Source organism: Dermacentor albipictus, chromosome 6, assembly GCF_038994185.2.
Source record: "Dermacentor albipictus isolate Rhodes 1998 colony chromosome 6, USDA_Dalb.pri_finalv2, whole genome shotgun sequence".
Taxonomy (NCBI): Eukaryota; Metazoa; Arthropoda; class Arachnida; order Ixodida; family Ixodidae; genus Dermacentor; species Dermacentor albipictus.
In genome coordinates this window covers 16,455,692-16,473,471 of record NC_091826.1, presented here as the reverse complement: position 1 = coordinate 16,473,471, position 17,780 = coordinate 16,455,692, and the positions used below count along the sequence as shown (strand labels likewise).

At 47.1% G+C, this 17,780-nt stretch overlaps 2 protein-coding genes across 3 annotated transcripts in view; one reads left to right on the top strand and one right to left on the bottom strand.

Moving 5' to 3' along the window:
• Positions 1-78: 78 nt before the first annotated feature.
• On the bottom strand, positions 79-1,055 carry ND-30 (NADH:ubiquinone oxidoreductase core subunit S3). Its single transcript, XM_065447297.2, has one exon. The coding sequence runs from the start codon at positions 932-934 to the stop codon at positions 125-127; it is 810 nt and encodes a 269-aa protein (XP_065303369.2). The 5' UTR covers positions 935-1,055; the 3' UTR covers positions 79-124.
• A 126-nt stretch (positions 1,056-1,181) lies between these two features.
• Positions 1,182-17,780, top strand: part of LOC135914436 (protein tudor-like) — an 88,072-nt gene continuing 71,473 nt past the window's right edge. For both annotated transcript variants that reach the window (XM_065447292.2, XM_065447291.2), the window contains exons 1-3: positions 1,182-3,784; positions 7,183-7,448; positions 11,234-11,494. In XM_065447292.2, the coding sequence (XP_065303364.2) occupies positions 1,492-3,784; positions 7,183-7,448; positions 11,234-11,494 (2,820 nt within the window). In that variant the 5' untranslated portion in view covers positions 1,182-1,491. The remainder of the gene's footprint in view (positions 3,785-7,182; positions 7,449-11,233; positions 11,495-17,780) is intronic.

Sequence of the window (17,780 nt, the reverse complement as noted above, 5' to 3'; positions counted from 1 at the left end):
CATGCATAATCAGAGACGTTGAGACGGCGATGGTTTACTTCACTGGCGATGTCTTTATTGAAACCGTCGAAACTGCAGGTCCCCCCCCCCCTTTTTTTTTTCGTGACCAAACCAACAGACCGATCTATTTTATGCTTTTGGGCTCTTCCTGACCGCTGGGCAGGGCGACTTCTTGTGCAGCGTCTCCCGAACGAAACTTTGGAAATGTTTCCCACGGCGTGGACAAATCGAACTTCCGAAACTCCTGCGTCAGCTCGAGGGGTTCGACAACGACCCTTTCGACTTCGTCGTCGTAGCGGACCTCCACATAGCCCGAAAGCGGGAAGTCCTTGCGAAACGGGTGCCCTTCGAAGCCGTAGTCCGTCAGTATCCTTCTCAGGTCCGGATGGTTGCCGAAAAAGACACCATACATGTCCCACACTTCGCGTTCGTACCAGTTGGCGCCCTTGAACACGGCTGTGGCGGAGTCCAAAGGCGTCAGTTCGTCCGTGTACGTCTTGACACGAATCCTCGAGTTGAAGTGCACAGACAGAAGGTTGTAGACTACTTCAAAACGGTACTGCCTCGATGGTACGTCGACGCCGCAAATATCGACTATGTTCGTGTACTGAGCGTTTTGATGTTCCTTGAGAAAAGTGAGCACAGGCACGACTCCTTCGGGGGCGATCATAATCTCAAGCTCGTCACCAGGCGTTATTTGGACCTTCTGGACGTATTTGGGCATGCACTCGGCCACGTACCTTCCGAAGTCTTCAAGTTTGGAGCGCTGTACATACAGGGGCTTACGGACCGATGGTCTGGTTTCTTGGGTCGGCGCCGCGGCGGAGTCTTTGCTCTCGTAACGCCGCGCTGCTGCGGACGCCAATGGCGTAGTCTGCCTGATAATCTTGCCCAGCCCCGTGAGGCATCGAGCTCTTCCAAAAAGAAGAGACATCTCTTGAAACAAGCTTCGCGCGAATGTTTGATATCGAGTGTTTCCTTGACTGGCGACCTTTCTTTCGATGAGGGAGACAGCGACGCAGGGACCGCGGCACAGTTAATGATGATAGCTCGATTTCTCGGAGGTGGCGCAGTTAGCGCCGTCTAGGGGTTTTTTTTTTCTTTTCTTGTGCTCGGCATTTCGGAACAATACCTATCGCCATACTGACGATACCGCAGCGCAAGCTTTGCTGCGTTTGCGCTCGCGTTTTGTGGTGTTAAGAATTGTGAATTGCGCGACAGCTACGCTTTCCGTTTGTCCTCGTGCCCAACCGGACTCTGGCACCCACTTCGAGAGTACCGTCTGACATATCGCGGCGGCGCTCGCGAATGCACGCGAAAGAATTGGAGGACAGAGCGGTTGTGAAGTGAGCTGCTGCTTGACAGTTTGTGGGCTGCGTTTGGTTTCGCGTGCTCATTTTGTTCGTTCCTTGGTGGCAGGCAGCAGCAACCATTCCTCGACAGCACCGGCAATAATGACTTGCAGGTAACGAGCGGGAACGTGTTTAAACAATGGAGCATCCGACGATCGTGGGGAACGCGGCCGGTGCCGCGGCTGATACATTCCAAGCTATTGTAACGCACGTGGCGCCCGAACACCGATGGCTTAAACTGTTTGTGCAGAGGAACCAAGAAATGATGAGGCATATTGAAGCTTACCTCGAGGGCCTCGAGCCGGCGCTGTCGTCTAAGCCTGGCTTTATGCATCAGAGTCAGATAGCGTTAGGAACGCCGTGTTTCGCGCGCTGCTCGAACAAGAAGTGGTACCGTGCCGTGGTGTCATCCTGGCCGCGCCACAACGAGACCCTAGTGGAAGTGACATTCATAGACTACGGGAACTGTGAAGAGGTATGCGTTGATGACGTACGCCAGAGCCCAGACCCTATTTTCAGGACACCGCACGGAGTTTACGAGTGCTTTCTTGACGAACTCGACTTGAGCCTTGCCACGCCGGATGGCGCAGAGAAAGTTGTCGTATTGTCAAAGGCCAAGCTTTTGAGCGTGGAGGTTACCGTCACAGTCCACAGGTACGAGCAGGTGCAGGTGAACTGCGTGAGGCCCGTCGTGTCCGTCACCATGCCTGATGGGAGGAGCCTAGCTGACATGCTTGCGCGTTCGGCGGCGTTTACGAACGCCATGGTGCCGGCTAGCGCGAAGCCCGCCTTCACCATACCCGACATCAAACTAGGCGTACCTTACAGGGTATACGTCGCGCACGTTGAAGCCATATGCGATGTGTTCTTGCATCTAGCGACCAGGGATCCAGCGGCGTTTTCTGACATGATTCAGGACACGTACGCGGACGCTGTCCCACTCGACCCTGCGCTGGTACGGAGTGAAACGGTCTGCCTTGCACGTTTCACAGAGGATTCCTTACTCTACCGCTCCCTTGTTGTCGACTGCTTCCACGGTAGCTGTAGGGTGGCCTTTGTCGACTACGGAAATCGTGAAGTCAAGTCAACGTCAGACTTGTTGGTCATCCCTCCTGAACTGCTCCAAGAGCCTGTCTTTGCAATCCATTGCAATGCGTCTAGCACAGGGCTAGACAAGGATACCTTCCTTGAAGTCACTGCAGACCAAGAGCTGACATGCACATTTTCGCAGGGAGTAATACCTGGCGTATATACCGTTAAGTTTGAGGGTCTGAATGGCAACAAAGCACCTCCGGCAGTAAATTATGCTCCGTGTAATGGGCTGGCAGGAAATTTACTGCCAGTGACTGCCCTTCACACTCAGATTCAACGATTGAGGCTTGACCCAGGCTGTCGGCATGTCATGTACATCACATTTATTGAGTCTACCGAAATTCTCTATGCACAGCTGAAAGAAATGGCAGATGAAATTGATCAGATTTCGACGCAGCTGAAAGCAGAGTCCCCTTCACTTGCAATGCTTTCACCTGCAGATATCATGCCCGGCTTGGCTGTGGCATGCAGATATGAAGGAGCGTGGTACAGGGCTGAAGTGATCAAGCCAGGCCCGCAAGTGCAGGTCTGGATGGCTGATTATGGAGACACTGCAACACTGGATATCTCTGAACTCCGACAGCTAGACCTCAAGTACACTCTGCAGCCTGCATATGCTACGAAGCTCACTTTGGATGGATTTACGTGTTTGCCACAGGCTTCAGAAGAGATAGGGCTGTTGCTGGAACAATGGCTTCTGGACATTGAAGCAAATGTTTCAATTGTTGATGTCCTTCCTGATGGCACCCACTCTGTTCAAATATTCGTTGGGGACCCTCCAAAATCACTCATCAAGGAATTGAACGCTGCATTGGCAAGCACTCGTCAAGTGGGCTCAGCAAAGGCACAATCTCCCATTGTGTGTCCTGTGGAGAAACTCTTGGTCACTAATGTTGCTCCCCCACAGAAGTTCTTTGGCCAGTTCATGAAGATCCCAGAGGGTGAGCTGGACGTCCTGCAGAAAGGACTCGGAGACTATTACTCTGCATCGTCGCCAAACCCGGCCTTCCTACCACAGCCTGGTGATCACATCTGTTGTCGATTCTCTGAGGATGGGCAGTTCTACAGAGCGAAAGTTGAAAAAGTTTCAGCCGATGGTTCACAGTGTGATGTTTTGTACTTGGACTATGGCAATGAGGAGACCGTGATGCTGCAGGATGTGCGCCCTCTGGAACCACAGTTTGCCATTCCTACTTTGTTTGGCATACCTTGCCAGCTGCAGTCGGGGCAGGTCTCGGATGACATGATCGACACAGAAGTGGAGGTACGCTTTCTGGCATGCCATGGGGATGTCCACAGTGTGGCATTTACCAGCTCTGGGCAGAGTCTTCCATCCAAAGGTTTGTTTGTGTTTGTGGAAGCTACTTAGTAGCGGTAAATAGCTCTGGTGTTGTCACTTTTACTAAAACCACTGTACTGCGTTTCATACTTAGCAGGCAACACTATGGAAGCACCTGCTGTGGTGGTGTAGTGGCTTTGGCGGTGCGCTGCTAAGCCTGTGGGCATGGGATCAAATCCCAGCTGCAGTGATCGATGGGGGCAAAATACAAAAACATGTGTGTACCATGCATTAGGTGCACATTAAAAAAACCTGTGGTGGTCAAAATGAATCTGGAATCCCCCACTACAGCATGCCTCACAATCATGGTGGTTTTGGCACGTAAAACTTTGGAATTTAAAAATGCTACAGAAGCTTGTAGTGCAGTTGTAAAAGTCTCGGCACTTTTCGTAGTACAGTTTTTTATTTGCAACGCCTTCTGTGGAATAACTACTTCATACATTACAACTTGTAAGTACAAGGTTTTGACTAAGCTTGTATTTGTGCCCCTCCATGCTTCTAGTATGGAACGTACTACGTTGTCATGAGCAATGCTGTGTGGTGAGTGGTCGCAGAAACATGCGACTCCGCCTGTTTGTTAAGTTTCAGGTCTGCGACGCCTTCCATGTAACAATGGAATATTTTTCAACATCAATATGAGGCTTAGTGTAGCATCAGATTACAGAACATTTACCTCTATTTCATATGTGACACTATTTTTTGGTCGTAAATGCAAGTAGTGAGGGAAGTCTAGCCTTTGTGCCGTTGCATGCTGATGCCTGTATTTAGCTGATCTCCAGCCGTTTAGTTGAGACTTCAAATATGGCACCAATATGGCTGGCATCTTAGGCTTATTGGAGCTCTATTGAAAGACTGCACAGCCCAGGAAGAAAAAATTACAGGGTCTCTTGAGATCTCTCTTTAGAGGTGAATGGCAAGAGCCTACTCTTCCTCTTATCATTCGCCTCTTTCTCTTTGCCTCTTCTTTCTTTTAGCCATTACTGCTCACTACTAAGCGTTTTTGTCATTTGTAATCAATTGTGGTCATTACAAGCCATTATTAGACATGTTGGACATATCAGTCATTAGTAGTCATTACAAGTCATTTCAATCATTATTAGTCATTACTGGACATTACTAACCGTTTTTAGTCATTTCTAATGAATTGTAGTCATATCAAGTTGTCGTTAGACATGGGTCATTTCGTAGTCATCAGTATTAATTACAAGTCATTTTAGTAATTACTTGTCATTCATTACTAAGCATTTTTAGTAATTTCTAATCATTTGTAGTCATTACAAGTTAGACATATTGGTCATTTTGGAGTCTTTAGTAGTCATTACAAGTCATTAACCTCTACCAATATCTATTATAACGTTATCATTCACTAGCAGTACTATCTATCATTTTTCATTATTTAATCTATCTTTAATCTGTCTCATATGGCATGATGATGCTTTGCAGACACTCCAGCGGTCAGTTCTGCTGACACAAACTTCACCATGAGCCTAGAAAGACTCGCCTTAAGCTGTGGACAGGTGACAGCAGTGACAAATGATGGCAGTGCAATGAACAATAGGGAAATCTTATCTGTGAATAATTTCGATTCGTCTGCATTAGCTAAGACTGCCGGCAGTGCAGGGCCAAGTGTTTCACTACTGTACTGGTACAGCGCTGGTCTTGTGAAATGTGTACCACCCGGCATTTATTTTAAGACAGGCCAAAGCAACCACTCCCTGAAAGACGTGGAGTGTAGAAATATTCTCGCACCAGGAAAGGCATTTCAAGATTAACACATATTCATCTGCTAGTCTCTTGTGTAGCCTAGCCAAGACGTAACCTTGACATCACAGTCTTTCTTGGTTGTCACAGTGGCAGCTATAAAACAAATGCGGGTTTTCTGACTGCAGCTCATTGAAGCTCGTGATGGGTTTCCATTGGGCATTACAGGGGCATTCTTGCAGAACACAAAAAACTCCTGTGCACCAAGATGTTGGAGCACAGTATGGTCAAAATGAATCAGGAATGTTCAAGAATATTGCCTCTCACATCTTGTATTGGTTGAATGAGCTGGGCATATGACAGAACAGGGACAGAGGCAGAGATGGCCTCTGTGACATGGTGTCACCTTGTTCCTTTAGTTCTGTGTCTGCTGTTTGTTGTTTGTTTTCTAAGCTTAAGCCTTTACTTTGCCTTTACTTCCTGGTGCTTTGTGACATTAAGCAACTCTACTTAGCAGATCCTGCGCAAATCTTATGATGGCATGAGGAGTTAGCACATGAACTTCAAGTCTGTCTTGTTTTTGCATTTTTTCATGACTACTAAGGTTATGTGTATGGTAAGACTGACATTCCTCCTATTGCAGCAGGAACATTCGTCTCTAGATTTCATTTAAGAGAGTCTTATCTCTCGAGTGGAAGGCAAACGTGCATATGGTGGTTAGTGGTGGTGGCACGGATCCCAGCACATAGCCTTCAAGATTTTCGGCGCTCTGTGGGCACTACCTAATCTTGTTGGTAGGGGGCGCTTTACTGGGTCAACATCAGAAACGTTTAAGCTTTTCATGGCACATACAATTTTGCGCAATTTCACCCTTGGCTTACGTTCCTATAGCTGCACTATTTGAAGATCGGCTTTTACGCAGTCCAAGATTGTATCACTGTTTGCCTTTATCATGGTAACTTGCTTCAGAGTGCAAGAGAACACACACATACATACATGCACTCACGCTTTTGCACACACACGCCCCAAGAAAGGACACCCTCCCTACTTCTTCACAGTGCACTGTGAAAAGGGGGCGCGGGGGAGTGTTTGTGTTAGTGCACACATATGAGAGAGTGTTCTCTTGCACATTGAAGGAAGTTGCCAAGCCGAATTGTTGTTAAGCCAGCTATAAGTTCAAGTTGGCCTTTAACGGCAAGAAATAAAATACACAATACACTGAGAATATGGATATTCAACAAAAAGACAAAAACATTTCGGTGACTTGTTCGGCAATAGGTTTATTGCCCGTAGGCAACACCAGGCAGGACACTAAAAGCAAGCTGTACCTCAAGCCACCTATTGCTTTGTGTGGAAATTTTACCCACATTTCTCATTGGGATGTAGAACAGGAGGTGTACATTGTACTTCCTCCACATTACCTGTGTGATACTTCTGCAGCCGGGGATCTTGCATTGGTCTTGCATGCTATCATAAGAAAGAAAGCTGTGCGACAAACTACTATTTCTGTGTCCCCTCTTCCTGCTCTGATTCATCAAATGAGCTTGCTGCCCATCGTTCAAGTGTTAGCCATAGGCATTTGCCAAGAATTTCATACTCATAACAAACTCTTCAAGAAATAAAAAGTTTGCTGGTTTGTTGCCTGTACGCAACACTCATTCATAAAGTGTTAAATCTCTTTGATGCTCATCTGCTCAGGTCCCCCAGCAGTGGTGGCGCCTGCTCAGGGATCAGCTCCGGCCAACATGAATACATTTGGTGGAGGGGAGGCTCCTGCTCAACAAGGCCTTTTACAGCTCCAGCTTGGGCCCGGCAAGCAAGAGCAGGTCACAGTGGTCGTGGTGAAGTCACTGTCGGAGTTCTATGGCCAGCTGACCAGAAATGATGCCCAGCTCAGCAACGTGGACACTGTGCTGTCCAGTGTCGCCAGTGGACAGCCTGGCCTTTCACCAGCTATGCGCAAAGCAAGTTGTCTTTATCCTCCCCCTCAGCTAACAACCCTGGTTATACAACAGCATAGAGTTTCATACAGTTGCTAGAGAGAAATGCGGCACTAGTGTTTACGGGAGCTGCAATCGGGGCGGTACAGCCGGCATTGAAATGGCTAGTTCGTGGATTTGCCTAAACTTCATCCTTCTGGCTTTGAATGGTGTCATGACTTTGTGGCTGATTATTTTAAACAAATTTGTGCGTTATGAGTAATTAAACATTAAAATTGTCCAGCGCTTGCAATTCGAACACAAGACCTCGAGCTCAGGAGTCCAATGGTGAAACCATCATGCCACAGACGCATGGGCAGGCAGAACAGCTGCAGTTATTTGCAATTGTGCATGGTCACAGAGATTTATTGCCTTCTGCATTCAACGAAGTGTAGATTGCTTTCAAATTTAGACCAGTGATGGTATATAGAAGTGTAATAAAGCCACAAGCACAAAGATCAGACAAATACATGTACTAACCATCATTCTTGTGTTGACTGAATGATCACAGTGCCAGAGTTCCCTATAGTAATTCTTGTAAGAAATGCTGTGGACCACAGAGCTTCAGGCAAGAACCTTGACGAAAAGTAGTGCTACATTGCTGCTGTATGTATGGGAATGCAGGGTTGGTGTCTTTCTTGATGCTTTACGAGTGCATTTTAACACGATAGCGTTAAGGGCCCCGTGTTGCGGAAAATCCGGTGTTGGCAGCAGTGACGTTATCCATACGAGAAAAATCATCCCGATCCACGCAGGCCCTCCACATGGCGCATAAGCGTTATTCAATTAATTGAATTTCTGAAAGTAAAATGCACCACAAAATTTGTAAAGTACAACTTAAACACAACCTCCAGATATGATAGCATCGGACTGTAATTGGAATAAACGAGAAAACGTAATTCTGTTATGCAGAAGCACAAACCACTTTTCCAGCTGCTGTTTGAGGTCTGTCTTAGCACTAATGGCGTGCCCCAGAAAGCTCGTCTTCATGCCTAGCGTTCGCCATCAGTGTTTCCAGGACAACATTACGGTTACATAAGCTGCAGTTGCCGGGAAGCGTGCGAGTGAATGCTATCGCGTTCCACTCTTAAAGGTGAAGCTGAAGGGTCTTCCAAATTTTGAAGACATATTTGACAAACATTGTTGTCTATCACAATAGTTGAGTCTCCAAAACAGTGTGTAAACTTCTATTTTCTGAATTGTGAAAGAATTATTTTTATTTAATTGTAAGTGCATGAGCAGCACTGTAATGTTATGCCAAATACAAACAGCGCTGGTGCATTGCTACAGTTCGAGGAAAGACGAGGTTTGCGCACACTGTGCATGAGTATTAGTGCAAGATGTATTGCAGGAGAAATAAGATTTTTTATGAAGATCTTATTGCAAAAAAACTTTCTTTTTGCATCTATGGCACTTTTATAGGCCAGGTCACGTTAATGAAAAGCTAAATCATTCATTCAGCATTAGATGCAGGGGTCTGCGCTCTAGCACTACCATACCTGAAAGTAGTAGTAGTGGACAAATTGATATAGGTTTGTATTCTGAGCTGCAGCAGACTTAAAGGGGTGATGTACCACCCCCTCAGGCTTATCGAAAAAACAGTCCATAGATAGCGTGCACTGCTGTAAACACCTCAGCCAAATTTTGCCATAGTGTGTGTCGCATGGAGCTCGCAACTGGAGCACAGTCACCTTTTTCTCACACTCTTTTCAACAAAAGCCTCCTCCTCACTATTTTCGGGCTGCCATATTTCTTCATATAGCAGATTCTAATGTGTGGTTGTTATTGGCCAATAGTTGACATCAATCGAGAAGGGTGTTTGAATCGGTGTGCTTCTTCCTACGTTACTGTGTATATCTATTGATGCAGTTTAATGAACAGCCCGAGTTAAGCGAAAATCTGCGTTTAGAATTTCCATAGGAATTGCATACTTCCGGAAGTACGACTATTGCTGCCTATCATCAGCTGACGCTCAGCTGCACCTGCCCACGTAGAAATGAAACTTTGGCCACACTGCTTAGTGCCGTAGCGATTGGGTCTCGCTAATTTCTATTAGTTTTGAGCACTCAAAGTAGCCTTGAAACATGCGAAACTTCAGATATTACGTACATCTGGTCAGACCAGATGTACGCTTGCCAGCGTACACTCACTCTTGGCTAGATGCCTTGGCAGACTTTGCTACATATTTAGCTATTGGGTAAAATTGAGAACAGCAGCATGCCCTCATTGGTATCTTTGGGGGACGTGACTCAAGGTCCGAGCACCAACATCTGACAAACAGGTTGTCTGCTTCATGGTCGAAACTCGTTATGTTAGGAATCCTTTCAACGCGAGTCCGGAGCATGGCATCCATTGCTTAGCAGATGTGTGCGTTGCCGACTTACTCGCACGAGTGAATATAAAGAGTTTGTTTGACATTCGGAAATTGTGTGATTGTCGTAGAGATAAATACAACAGAAAATGTGTTGCTCATCTCACTCAGTGCAAGAATAGCCAAGCGCAGCTGTCTAGTACACTGTAGCACAGCGATGTAATGCAACACCGTTAACCGTAAGCTGAGGGACATCCTCAGGGTTTGGTGCATTGTAGATGCAAAAAGCAAAATTAGTGGTATCTATGCTAACGTCCATAACCAAGTTCTAACCAAATTTGAACTGCTCACCATAGTGATGTTCAGGAAGTGGAGTGTTGTGGGCACCACCCTGCTCTGTTGTAGCCTTCACAATGCAAGGCATTGAAGAAGGAGTGGGAACACTGCATAGGGATCACAGGTGGTCTTTGCCAATAAATATGCTTCTGCGGAACGCATCAAAGTACTTTTTGTTGGGAGGTATTTTTGAAGTACAGTAGAATTTCGTTTTCAATTTTTAGGTTAGTTCTATTAAGGTCTTGGCTGGTGCCCGTTAATTACTATGTGTCCAAGCTTTCGTTATTTCGATCCTAAAATTGGCCTTCACTGAATAATTAAAGCTCAACTGGTCAGCATGCATGCACCTGACCACTAAGGTGACCCCAACAGCAACGCTTTTGTTAGCAGCGTCTGACTTGGCAGAGCTTAGTGGACAGCGAATAGCCCTTCAAAAATGCCCAATTTCCGCTTATCCTAGGAAGATTTCCAAGCAATAATGGTAGCTCACAATATACAAATATAGTATTTGGTTTGTTCTAACGAGTGTCTCCTTTTTTTTTTTAAAGATTACATAGAAAACTTTTTGCACAGTGCAATGGATATGAAACCAAAACTCTGTTCTCGATGTTTATATGCTTCAGCGCATAACACAGCTGTAAAGAAAACCGGCCGTCATTACGCAGCACACATTAGACTATTGCTAATTTTCTTTACTAAAACATTGGCTGTGCATTAGATTTCTACTTTGGACACAAGAAGTGGGCACGCATTTGATTCCAGGGCATGTTAAAAATTTGGGAAATACTGCCAAATGAATCGGTAGTGTGTTATGGCAGTTTTTCTGCATCTTGTTTAATTCAGCCTACCAGATAATTCGATCAATTTCATTGGTCTTCTGAGAGACTAATGGAAGTCAACTGTAGTCTGTTTTAATGTCGGATGCATTTCTCGACTTCGATAAAATTGGTTCAGGAACCGTTTAAGACAACAAAAGCTAGATGCAAACAGCAAGTGCTAACAAAGGTAATGCATAAATGGTAGCGAATTAACACTGCAGCGGAAGGAGACAAAAATGTTGCTAGGTTTCGACTTTCTCTCACTTGCCTGTGAAAGGCTAAGTTGCTCCCTTGTGGCATTTCAGGTGGGCACTGCCTGTTGCGCCCTCTATTCTGAGGATGGCTGCTGGTATAGAGGAATCATCCGGGAGCTGCACCTTGGAAGTGTTACCGTGTTCTTTGCCGACTATGGTAACAGTGAGAACGTGGAGGACTCTTTTGTCAAGCAACTGCCGGACAGCCTGAGGTCTATCCCATGCCAGGCGGTGGCTTTCAGGCTGAGTGGTGCCATTGCCATGGACGCTGCTGCGGCAACGGCCAGGCTGGATGAGATTCTCGCTGATCAGGTTCGCCTCCTATGCCAGTGCTTTGCGTCAGTGGTTGCAGAGTTCATTACCTTGTATTGCTCATGACGACTTGCAAAAACAGGACAAGGCAAGGAAAGGCCTGTGTGTAACCTTTCTTTGCCTTGTGATGTTCTTGCATGATGGTTTCTCACATTTTTATACAGCTTTTACTTATGCCCTTTTTAAGTATTTTCAATCCTTAACATGCCGTGTATGCAAAATTGCTGAACTGCTGAACATTGTTAATTGGATGCTGGATTTAATATTCTGTAGCCTGCCCCTGCAGGAGAAAATGATGTGCGTTCTGAACTGCCCCACCTGCCAACCAGTGATGCAACTGCATGACCTTGGCCAAGTTGCCTCACATTCAGCATGTCCGAAATAAAAAAAAATTGCTAAGGTGCAGGGCGCTGCCTATAGTGGGCGGTGGTGGAAATGCCACCCACCTCCTAGTTGACCAGTCAAAATTTCCCAAGTCATTTTTCACAATCCTTTGGCACTCCTTTCATGTGGGGAAATACATATGAAAAAAAAAAGACATATAAGTTAACAAAATCTTAATGAGAGCAGCATTCCGGGCAAGTTGGTAATCCATTACTCAAATGATATTGTGCAACAAAAGAACTACACGGACGTAAGAGAGGACGACACACCAAGCGCTTGGTGTGTCGTCCTCTTTTACGTCCGTGATTTTTGTGTGCATGTGTGTGTGTGCGTGCGTGTGTGTGTGCGCGCGCGCAATATCATTTGATTAAGAAAATCTTCCTTTCTAGTGCGCTGTCAAAATTAGGATGACAAAGATTGGGTGTTGGGAAGTGCCATTGTACTACCGTATAATGCAGAATAGGTTGAGGCGGAATATAGGTCGACCTCATTACATTGAAGCAAAGAAGTCAACATAAAAATTATAAGGCACAATACTTTGTTTTATTTAGTGGTGCCGCCAGAGTCGTCACCTGCTCATTCGTCTGAGCTGTCTGAACTCTCGTCCGAAGACGACTGCTTTTTTCTGGCTGTGTCCCACAACATGTCATCCTTGGTGCCGTCCAAGGAGTTGCTAATGCAACACTTCTTGAATGCCCACACCACCATATCGTCGGGCAGCGAGCGCCAAGCCTGTGACACAGAGGCGGCCTGCGCAGCCGGCCTGTTGGAGTCGTCGGGTTGTCGCCGGCCATCCACTGATTATATTGTTCACGGACACGGTCTTTAAAGGGCTTGTTGAGCACGACGTCCAGTGGCTGAAGGGTTGAGGTCATGTCTCCTGGAATGACGGCGAGTTCCGTCCTCCTGTCGCGGAGTGCATGCTTTACACCTGCTGTCAAGTGCCCGCGAAAGGCATCCAAGACGAGCATGCTCGGACACCGCAGGAGTGTGCCGGGTCGCCGATTCCAGATGGTCTTAATCCAATTGAGCATGAGGGCCTCGTCCATATAGCCCTTTTCATTCATGCGAATGACAACATCCCGCGGGAAAACCTCTTTCAGCAGCGTCTTCCTCTTGAATATTATGTATGGAGGCAGCGTTCTGCCGTCTGCAGTACACGCGAGCATCACTGTGAAGTGCGAATGCTCGTTCCCCGTAGAAAGAAGCTTGACTTCTTTTGCGCCGCGTTCGCACACTGTGGTGGGCGACGGCATGTCGAACCACACCGGCGTTTCATCAGCGTTGCCGATCTGTCCCAACATGTAGCCATGCTGCTGCCGGAGACGGATAACATAGCGCTGGAATTCGACCAGCTTGTCCTCGTATGCCTCTGGCAGCTTCTGGCAGATTGATGTCCGCCGTCAAAGTACAAATCCCATGCGTCGCATGAAGCGACAAACCCAATAAATGGAGCCCTTGAATTGGTCCTTGGGCAGTCCGGATTCTCGGGTGATTTCAATAGCTTTGATGCGGATGAGTTCCGCTGTCACTGGCAATGATCTGGCACGATGCTCGCGGACGAAATCCGCCACCTTGTCTTTGAGCTCCGGGTGCACCACGCGGCGCCCGCGAAAGGACGTTTTCCGCGCGTTGCAGGCAGACAGCTTGACTTTCTGCGTTCGCCAGTACCGGACGCTTTTTTCCGACACGCCGAATTGCCACTGGGCAGACATGTTCCCATGCATTTCAGCATATTCGATAACCTTCTTCATGAACGCCACGGTGAACTGACGTCGAGTACTCGTACTCATTTTGCGGGTTGTCAGGAAATTTAGGTATGCCAGGAACAATCGCTGCACAAAATGGAAGATGGCGTCGGTCTAACTGCGTAGGCCGTGTCGGTCAGCAAGGAGGCGATAACGATGCGGATGCCGAAAGGTCTGCACTCCTACATGTTGCCAGACGACTATTCATGTTGTGCCAAGGGCCGGTATATAAGTCGAGGGGTGACTTTTTAGTAATATTTCTTGGAAAAAACCTCTACCTATATTTCGCACTATACGGTACGTATCACAGAACTTTTCGTTGATGCAATGCCACAATATTTAGATCATCGTAAAAACAAGAGAGCTGACCTTCAAATAGCCATAGCATCATATTTCGCCATGCAGAAATAAAGCAAAAGGAGTGAATGAAAAATTTCCAAACTAGCGTCGCCACTCGTTACACGGGAAGTGCTCGTTTGGCTGATGCATATTTGAATCGCCCAGTGCATGTTTTTCATGCATTTTGACAGCAGCAAGTGCTGCATTTCATTGTTGTGACAAACTTTGGTAGTGTGGTAGGATGCATCACTGGCTCATGTGAGTTTCATTAATGTGTGAACTGGTGAGCTTACAAATGGTGGAATTGTCGTATCGAAGAATAAAAAGGCTTAGTCGCATGTGTACCCCCCCCCCCCCCCACTCACTTCACTTTGTTCACACAATGCCTACCCTTCAAAAATTTGTGGGGAACCCTGCTCAGATGTATGATGTAGACTTCATTCAGACGAGGTGAACTAGCTCACCAATATACCTTTTCAAGAGCATCTCACTGGTGCCATGTCCTCTGGGCTTCTCGTTCTGGTTCCTCATCTCTTTTTTAGCACTGGTTAATTACAGTGAAGCCTCGTTAAACCGCAGTCGGCCGGAGCCCGGAAAAAGTACGTACTAAACGGTAGTACTGTTTAAGCGAAATAGCATGAGATCGCCCACTTACCTGTCGAAAACGGAATCGGAGAGAGTGCGATGAAAGGGGAAAAAACATGCAGTATTTATTCACTGCGCGCGACGTAAGTGTTATTTTCGTTTGATGCCGCGGCGGCCTAGCACGACGACAGCGGCCTCAAACTTGCTGAAGCTGCGTGCCAGCTTCTCAGCCAGCCCCCCTCCTCTCGGCAAACACTCGCACGGTAGATTCCTCGTTGGCGTTACGTATTCTCCGTGCATGCACGCAGTAGTGCTGCATAAGTCCCGGGGCGCCTTTTTCATTGCCAAGTGCCAGAGTTAGGAAAACTTTTTGTTTGGAGTAGTTACGTTATCGCGCCCCTGTTCTTGCGACGATTGCATTCATGAGGCTGGCGTAACGCGCAGCTTCTGCCACTGTTGGGCCTGAATAGCCCGTGCTGTCGCTTTCCGCATGGTCATCACTGTCGCTAGTTGACACTTCGGCAACAACAGCGGCAACGATGGTGAAAAGTCGAACCTCGTAGCGGACATCTCTTCGAGGTCGCAGCAGCGCTGCCGAGCAACTTCACATTCCAAATGCCACACACTGTAGTCAACAGCAGATCCCTGTCGCGGGCCAGCGCCGACTTCGTGTCACGTTCGGTAGCACGGACGATGTCTAATTTTTCTTCTATGCTGACCACCCGGCGTCTTTTTTATCCGAGCTTCGGCATGACGCAAGTCCTCGCTTGCACAATGCCACAACGCTCTCTGGCACGGCGTCCATGCAACGTCGGAATGATGTTGATGTTGATGCGGCTTTATGTGCAAATGCACAGGGTGCTTGGAGGCCGTTGTACCGATGTCTGAGGCTTGTTGTTCTGCCGGGCCGCCTGATGGAGACGACGCACCGCCGTGTTTGCTCGACGAAAAGTGGAAACGCTACGTTTTAACCGATGCGTACGCAATAAGCTGGTACGGTTTATGCAGATACAAAATACATTATGTTCAATGGCTACTGAGTCGGGGAATTGACTTTACTACTTTTAAACCGAAACTACTGTTTAAGCAGGTACGGTTTAACGAGGTTTTACTGTACATCCAAATTGCAGTGGTAGTTTTGAAGTAAGCTGAAATGAGCTTGTGCATGGGTTTCCAGAAAAGGGCTTCTACAGTGCCGAATGCAGACACCCCTGGTACTGTGAAAAAGTCTGTACATATTATTCATACACTGATAATTTGGACAGGCTTAGTTTTTCGGACAGCCTCACGGCACTATCGCTAGCTCTGTAGACTTCTTGTATAAGGACAACCAAAATTTTGGACACCTTACAGCACGTCACAATAATTTGGACTCTTAAGGGGGGACGCAGGTCTTCAAATGCCAAAAAAAATCACAAAAAAGTCTATTTTCGGAAAAGTGCATTTTCGCTGCCTTTATACATTCAAGAATCCCTCTGCGAAATCTAGAAGCTAAATCTAATCGGAAAATAATAAAAAATCGCGCTTAAAGGGGCCAGGGTGAACGCAAAATTGGCAAAATTTGGTAAAAAATATTCAAACTACGTGCCGTCGCCATTTGCGAACGCGGTGGCCAGTGGCCGCCATCTTGCACTTGTTTTGAAGCTGTTTTCTTTGTGCGCATTTTGCACCAGTTCAAAATGGCGTCGGTGAAGGGAAACCGGCGCTATCGCGTCATTTCTGAAGGATGCGTCCGTGCCGCCGATTGGCCAAAGCGCGCACACCCCCCGCGTGCCTCGCTCCTATTGGTCTGGCGCTCTCTGGCGCACATCTCGCGTTTCGCTACGTTTGTTTATCTCTGGTTTCATTGCGCCGCTGTCCATGTTGTCTACATTTGTTCGGCCGATTGCTTCGCGACGACGTTTGATAAGGTGTTCATTTCGCTGCCCGGATGGCTGGAAAAGATCGTCGTCTCAAGGCTACTGCGCGTCAAGCGGCTGTGGAATGAGCGACGGAAGGCGGCTAGGCCTGTCATACTCGCGGAGTTGCCGGTTGCTGGTCTGCCTGGACAGTCTACCGGATAGAGTTCCGAGCTGCAAACCGGCACGTCTAGCGTCAACACTTCGTCCGCCCACGCCACGTGTGTTGGCACAGATCATGCAGGCACCGTTTGCTTCACGACTGAAGAAAGTAGCGAGCACGCAGCGAGCGCCGGAAAACGTGCCTGGCGTCGCAGTCTGCAATGGAACAAAAGTTCAAGCTGCTGGGTGTCGACACGAGAGAGGACGTCAACGACAGCGGAAGTGAATTTGCAGTCGTGGATTTATTCGTTGTACAAGAGTTCCTTGGACTCGTGCTGTGTCCTGGGTGCGGCTAGAAAGTGGTGATGCTTTCAAGGACCCCGCCAAGGAGTACGGGCTCAGCAATGTTCTGACAATGTTCTGTCGTCACAATGCTGCGAGAGCAAAGGGAGAGCCTGAACCTAGGCACCACTACAACTTGCCAGAACATGTGGCAGAAGCAATGCTGCCTGTATATACGCGGCTATCTGAAAAAAAAAAACCTCCTCCAGAGATGCCAGCGAGGCAAGACACAGAATTAGAATGAGAGCCTTCACTCAGTGATTTGGAGTGTCTCAAAGGAACAGCATGCATCTTTCTTTGCCGTGCAAGCTGCCATTGGGGAACCTGTCCTACGCTTCAACACTGGGAACCTGCTTGCGTCCACTGCAATTCTACAGCAGTTACACAAGAATATTCCTGGCACTGCATCTCAGCGAGCAAAGGAGAAAGACGGCCATCGAAGTGCTAACGCCAACAGGAAGCCTCTTTGAGCGCAAGGAAGCTGGCCAAAAGTGGCATAAAGATAGGATGCATCCAGTTTATGCCCCTGATGAATTTCCTTGAGATTTTATTGGTGTGTTCTCAATAAAGATGTTGCAGAATGTTTTTCCTTGATTTCTCAAAACAATTCTGACAGACTTCCAATTTGGAGGTAAAATAACTTCTGTCCCATTTAAGCTATTGGCATAATTTTCTTTTTGCCAAAAAGAGGAATGTATGCAGTAAACAACACGCACCTTTTCAAAGCAGTACTGTTCTAAAAAAGTTTTCGAAATGGGTCACATGCTTGACATGTCAAGATGGTATTTTTTCTCACAACTTTGATAAGCTCTAACTCTTGCTCAGATAGCCTAGAATATTGATTAATACCTTATACTCCCTGAACATTCTAGATAGTCGTTATACTCA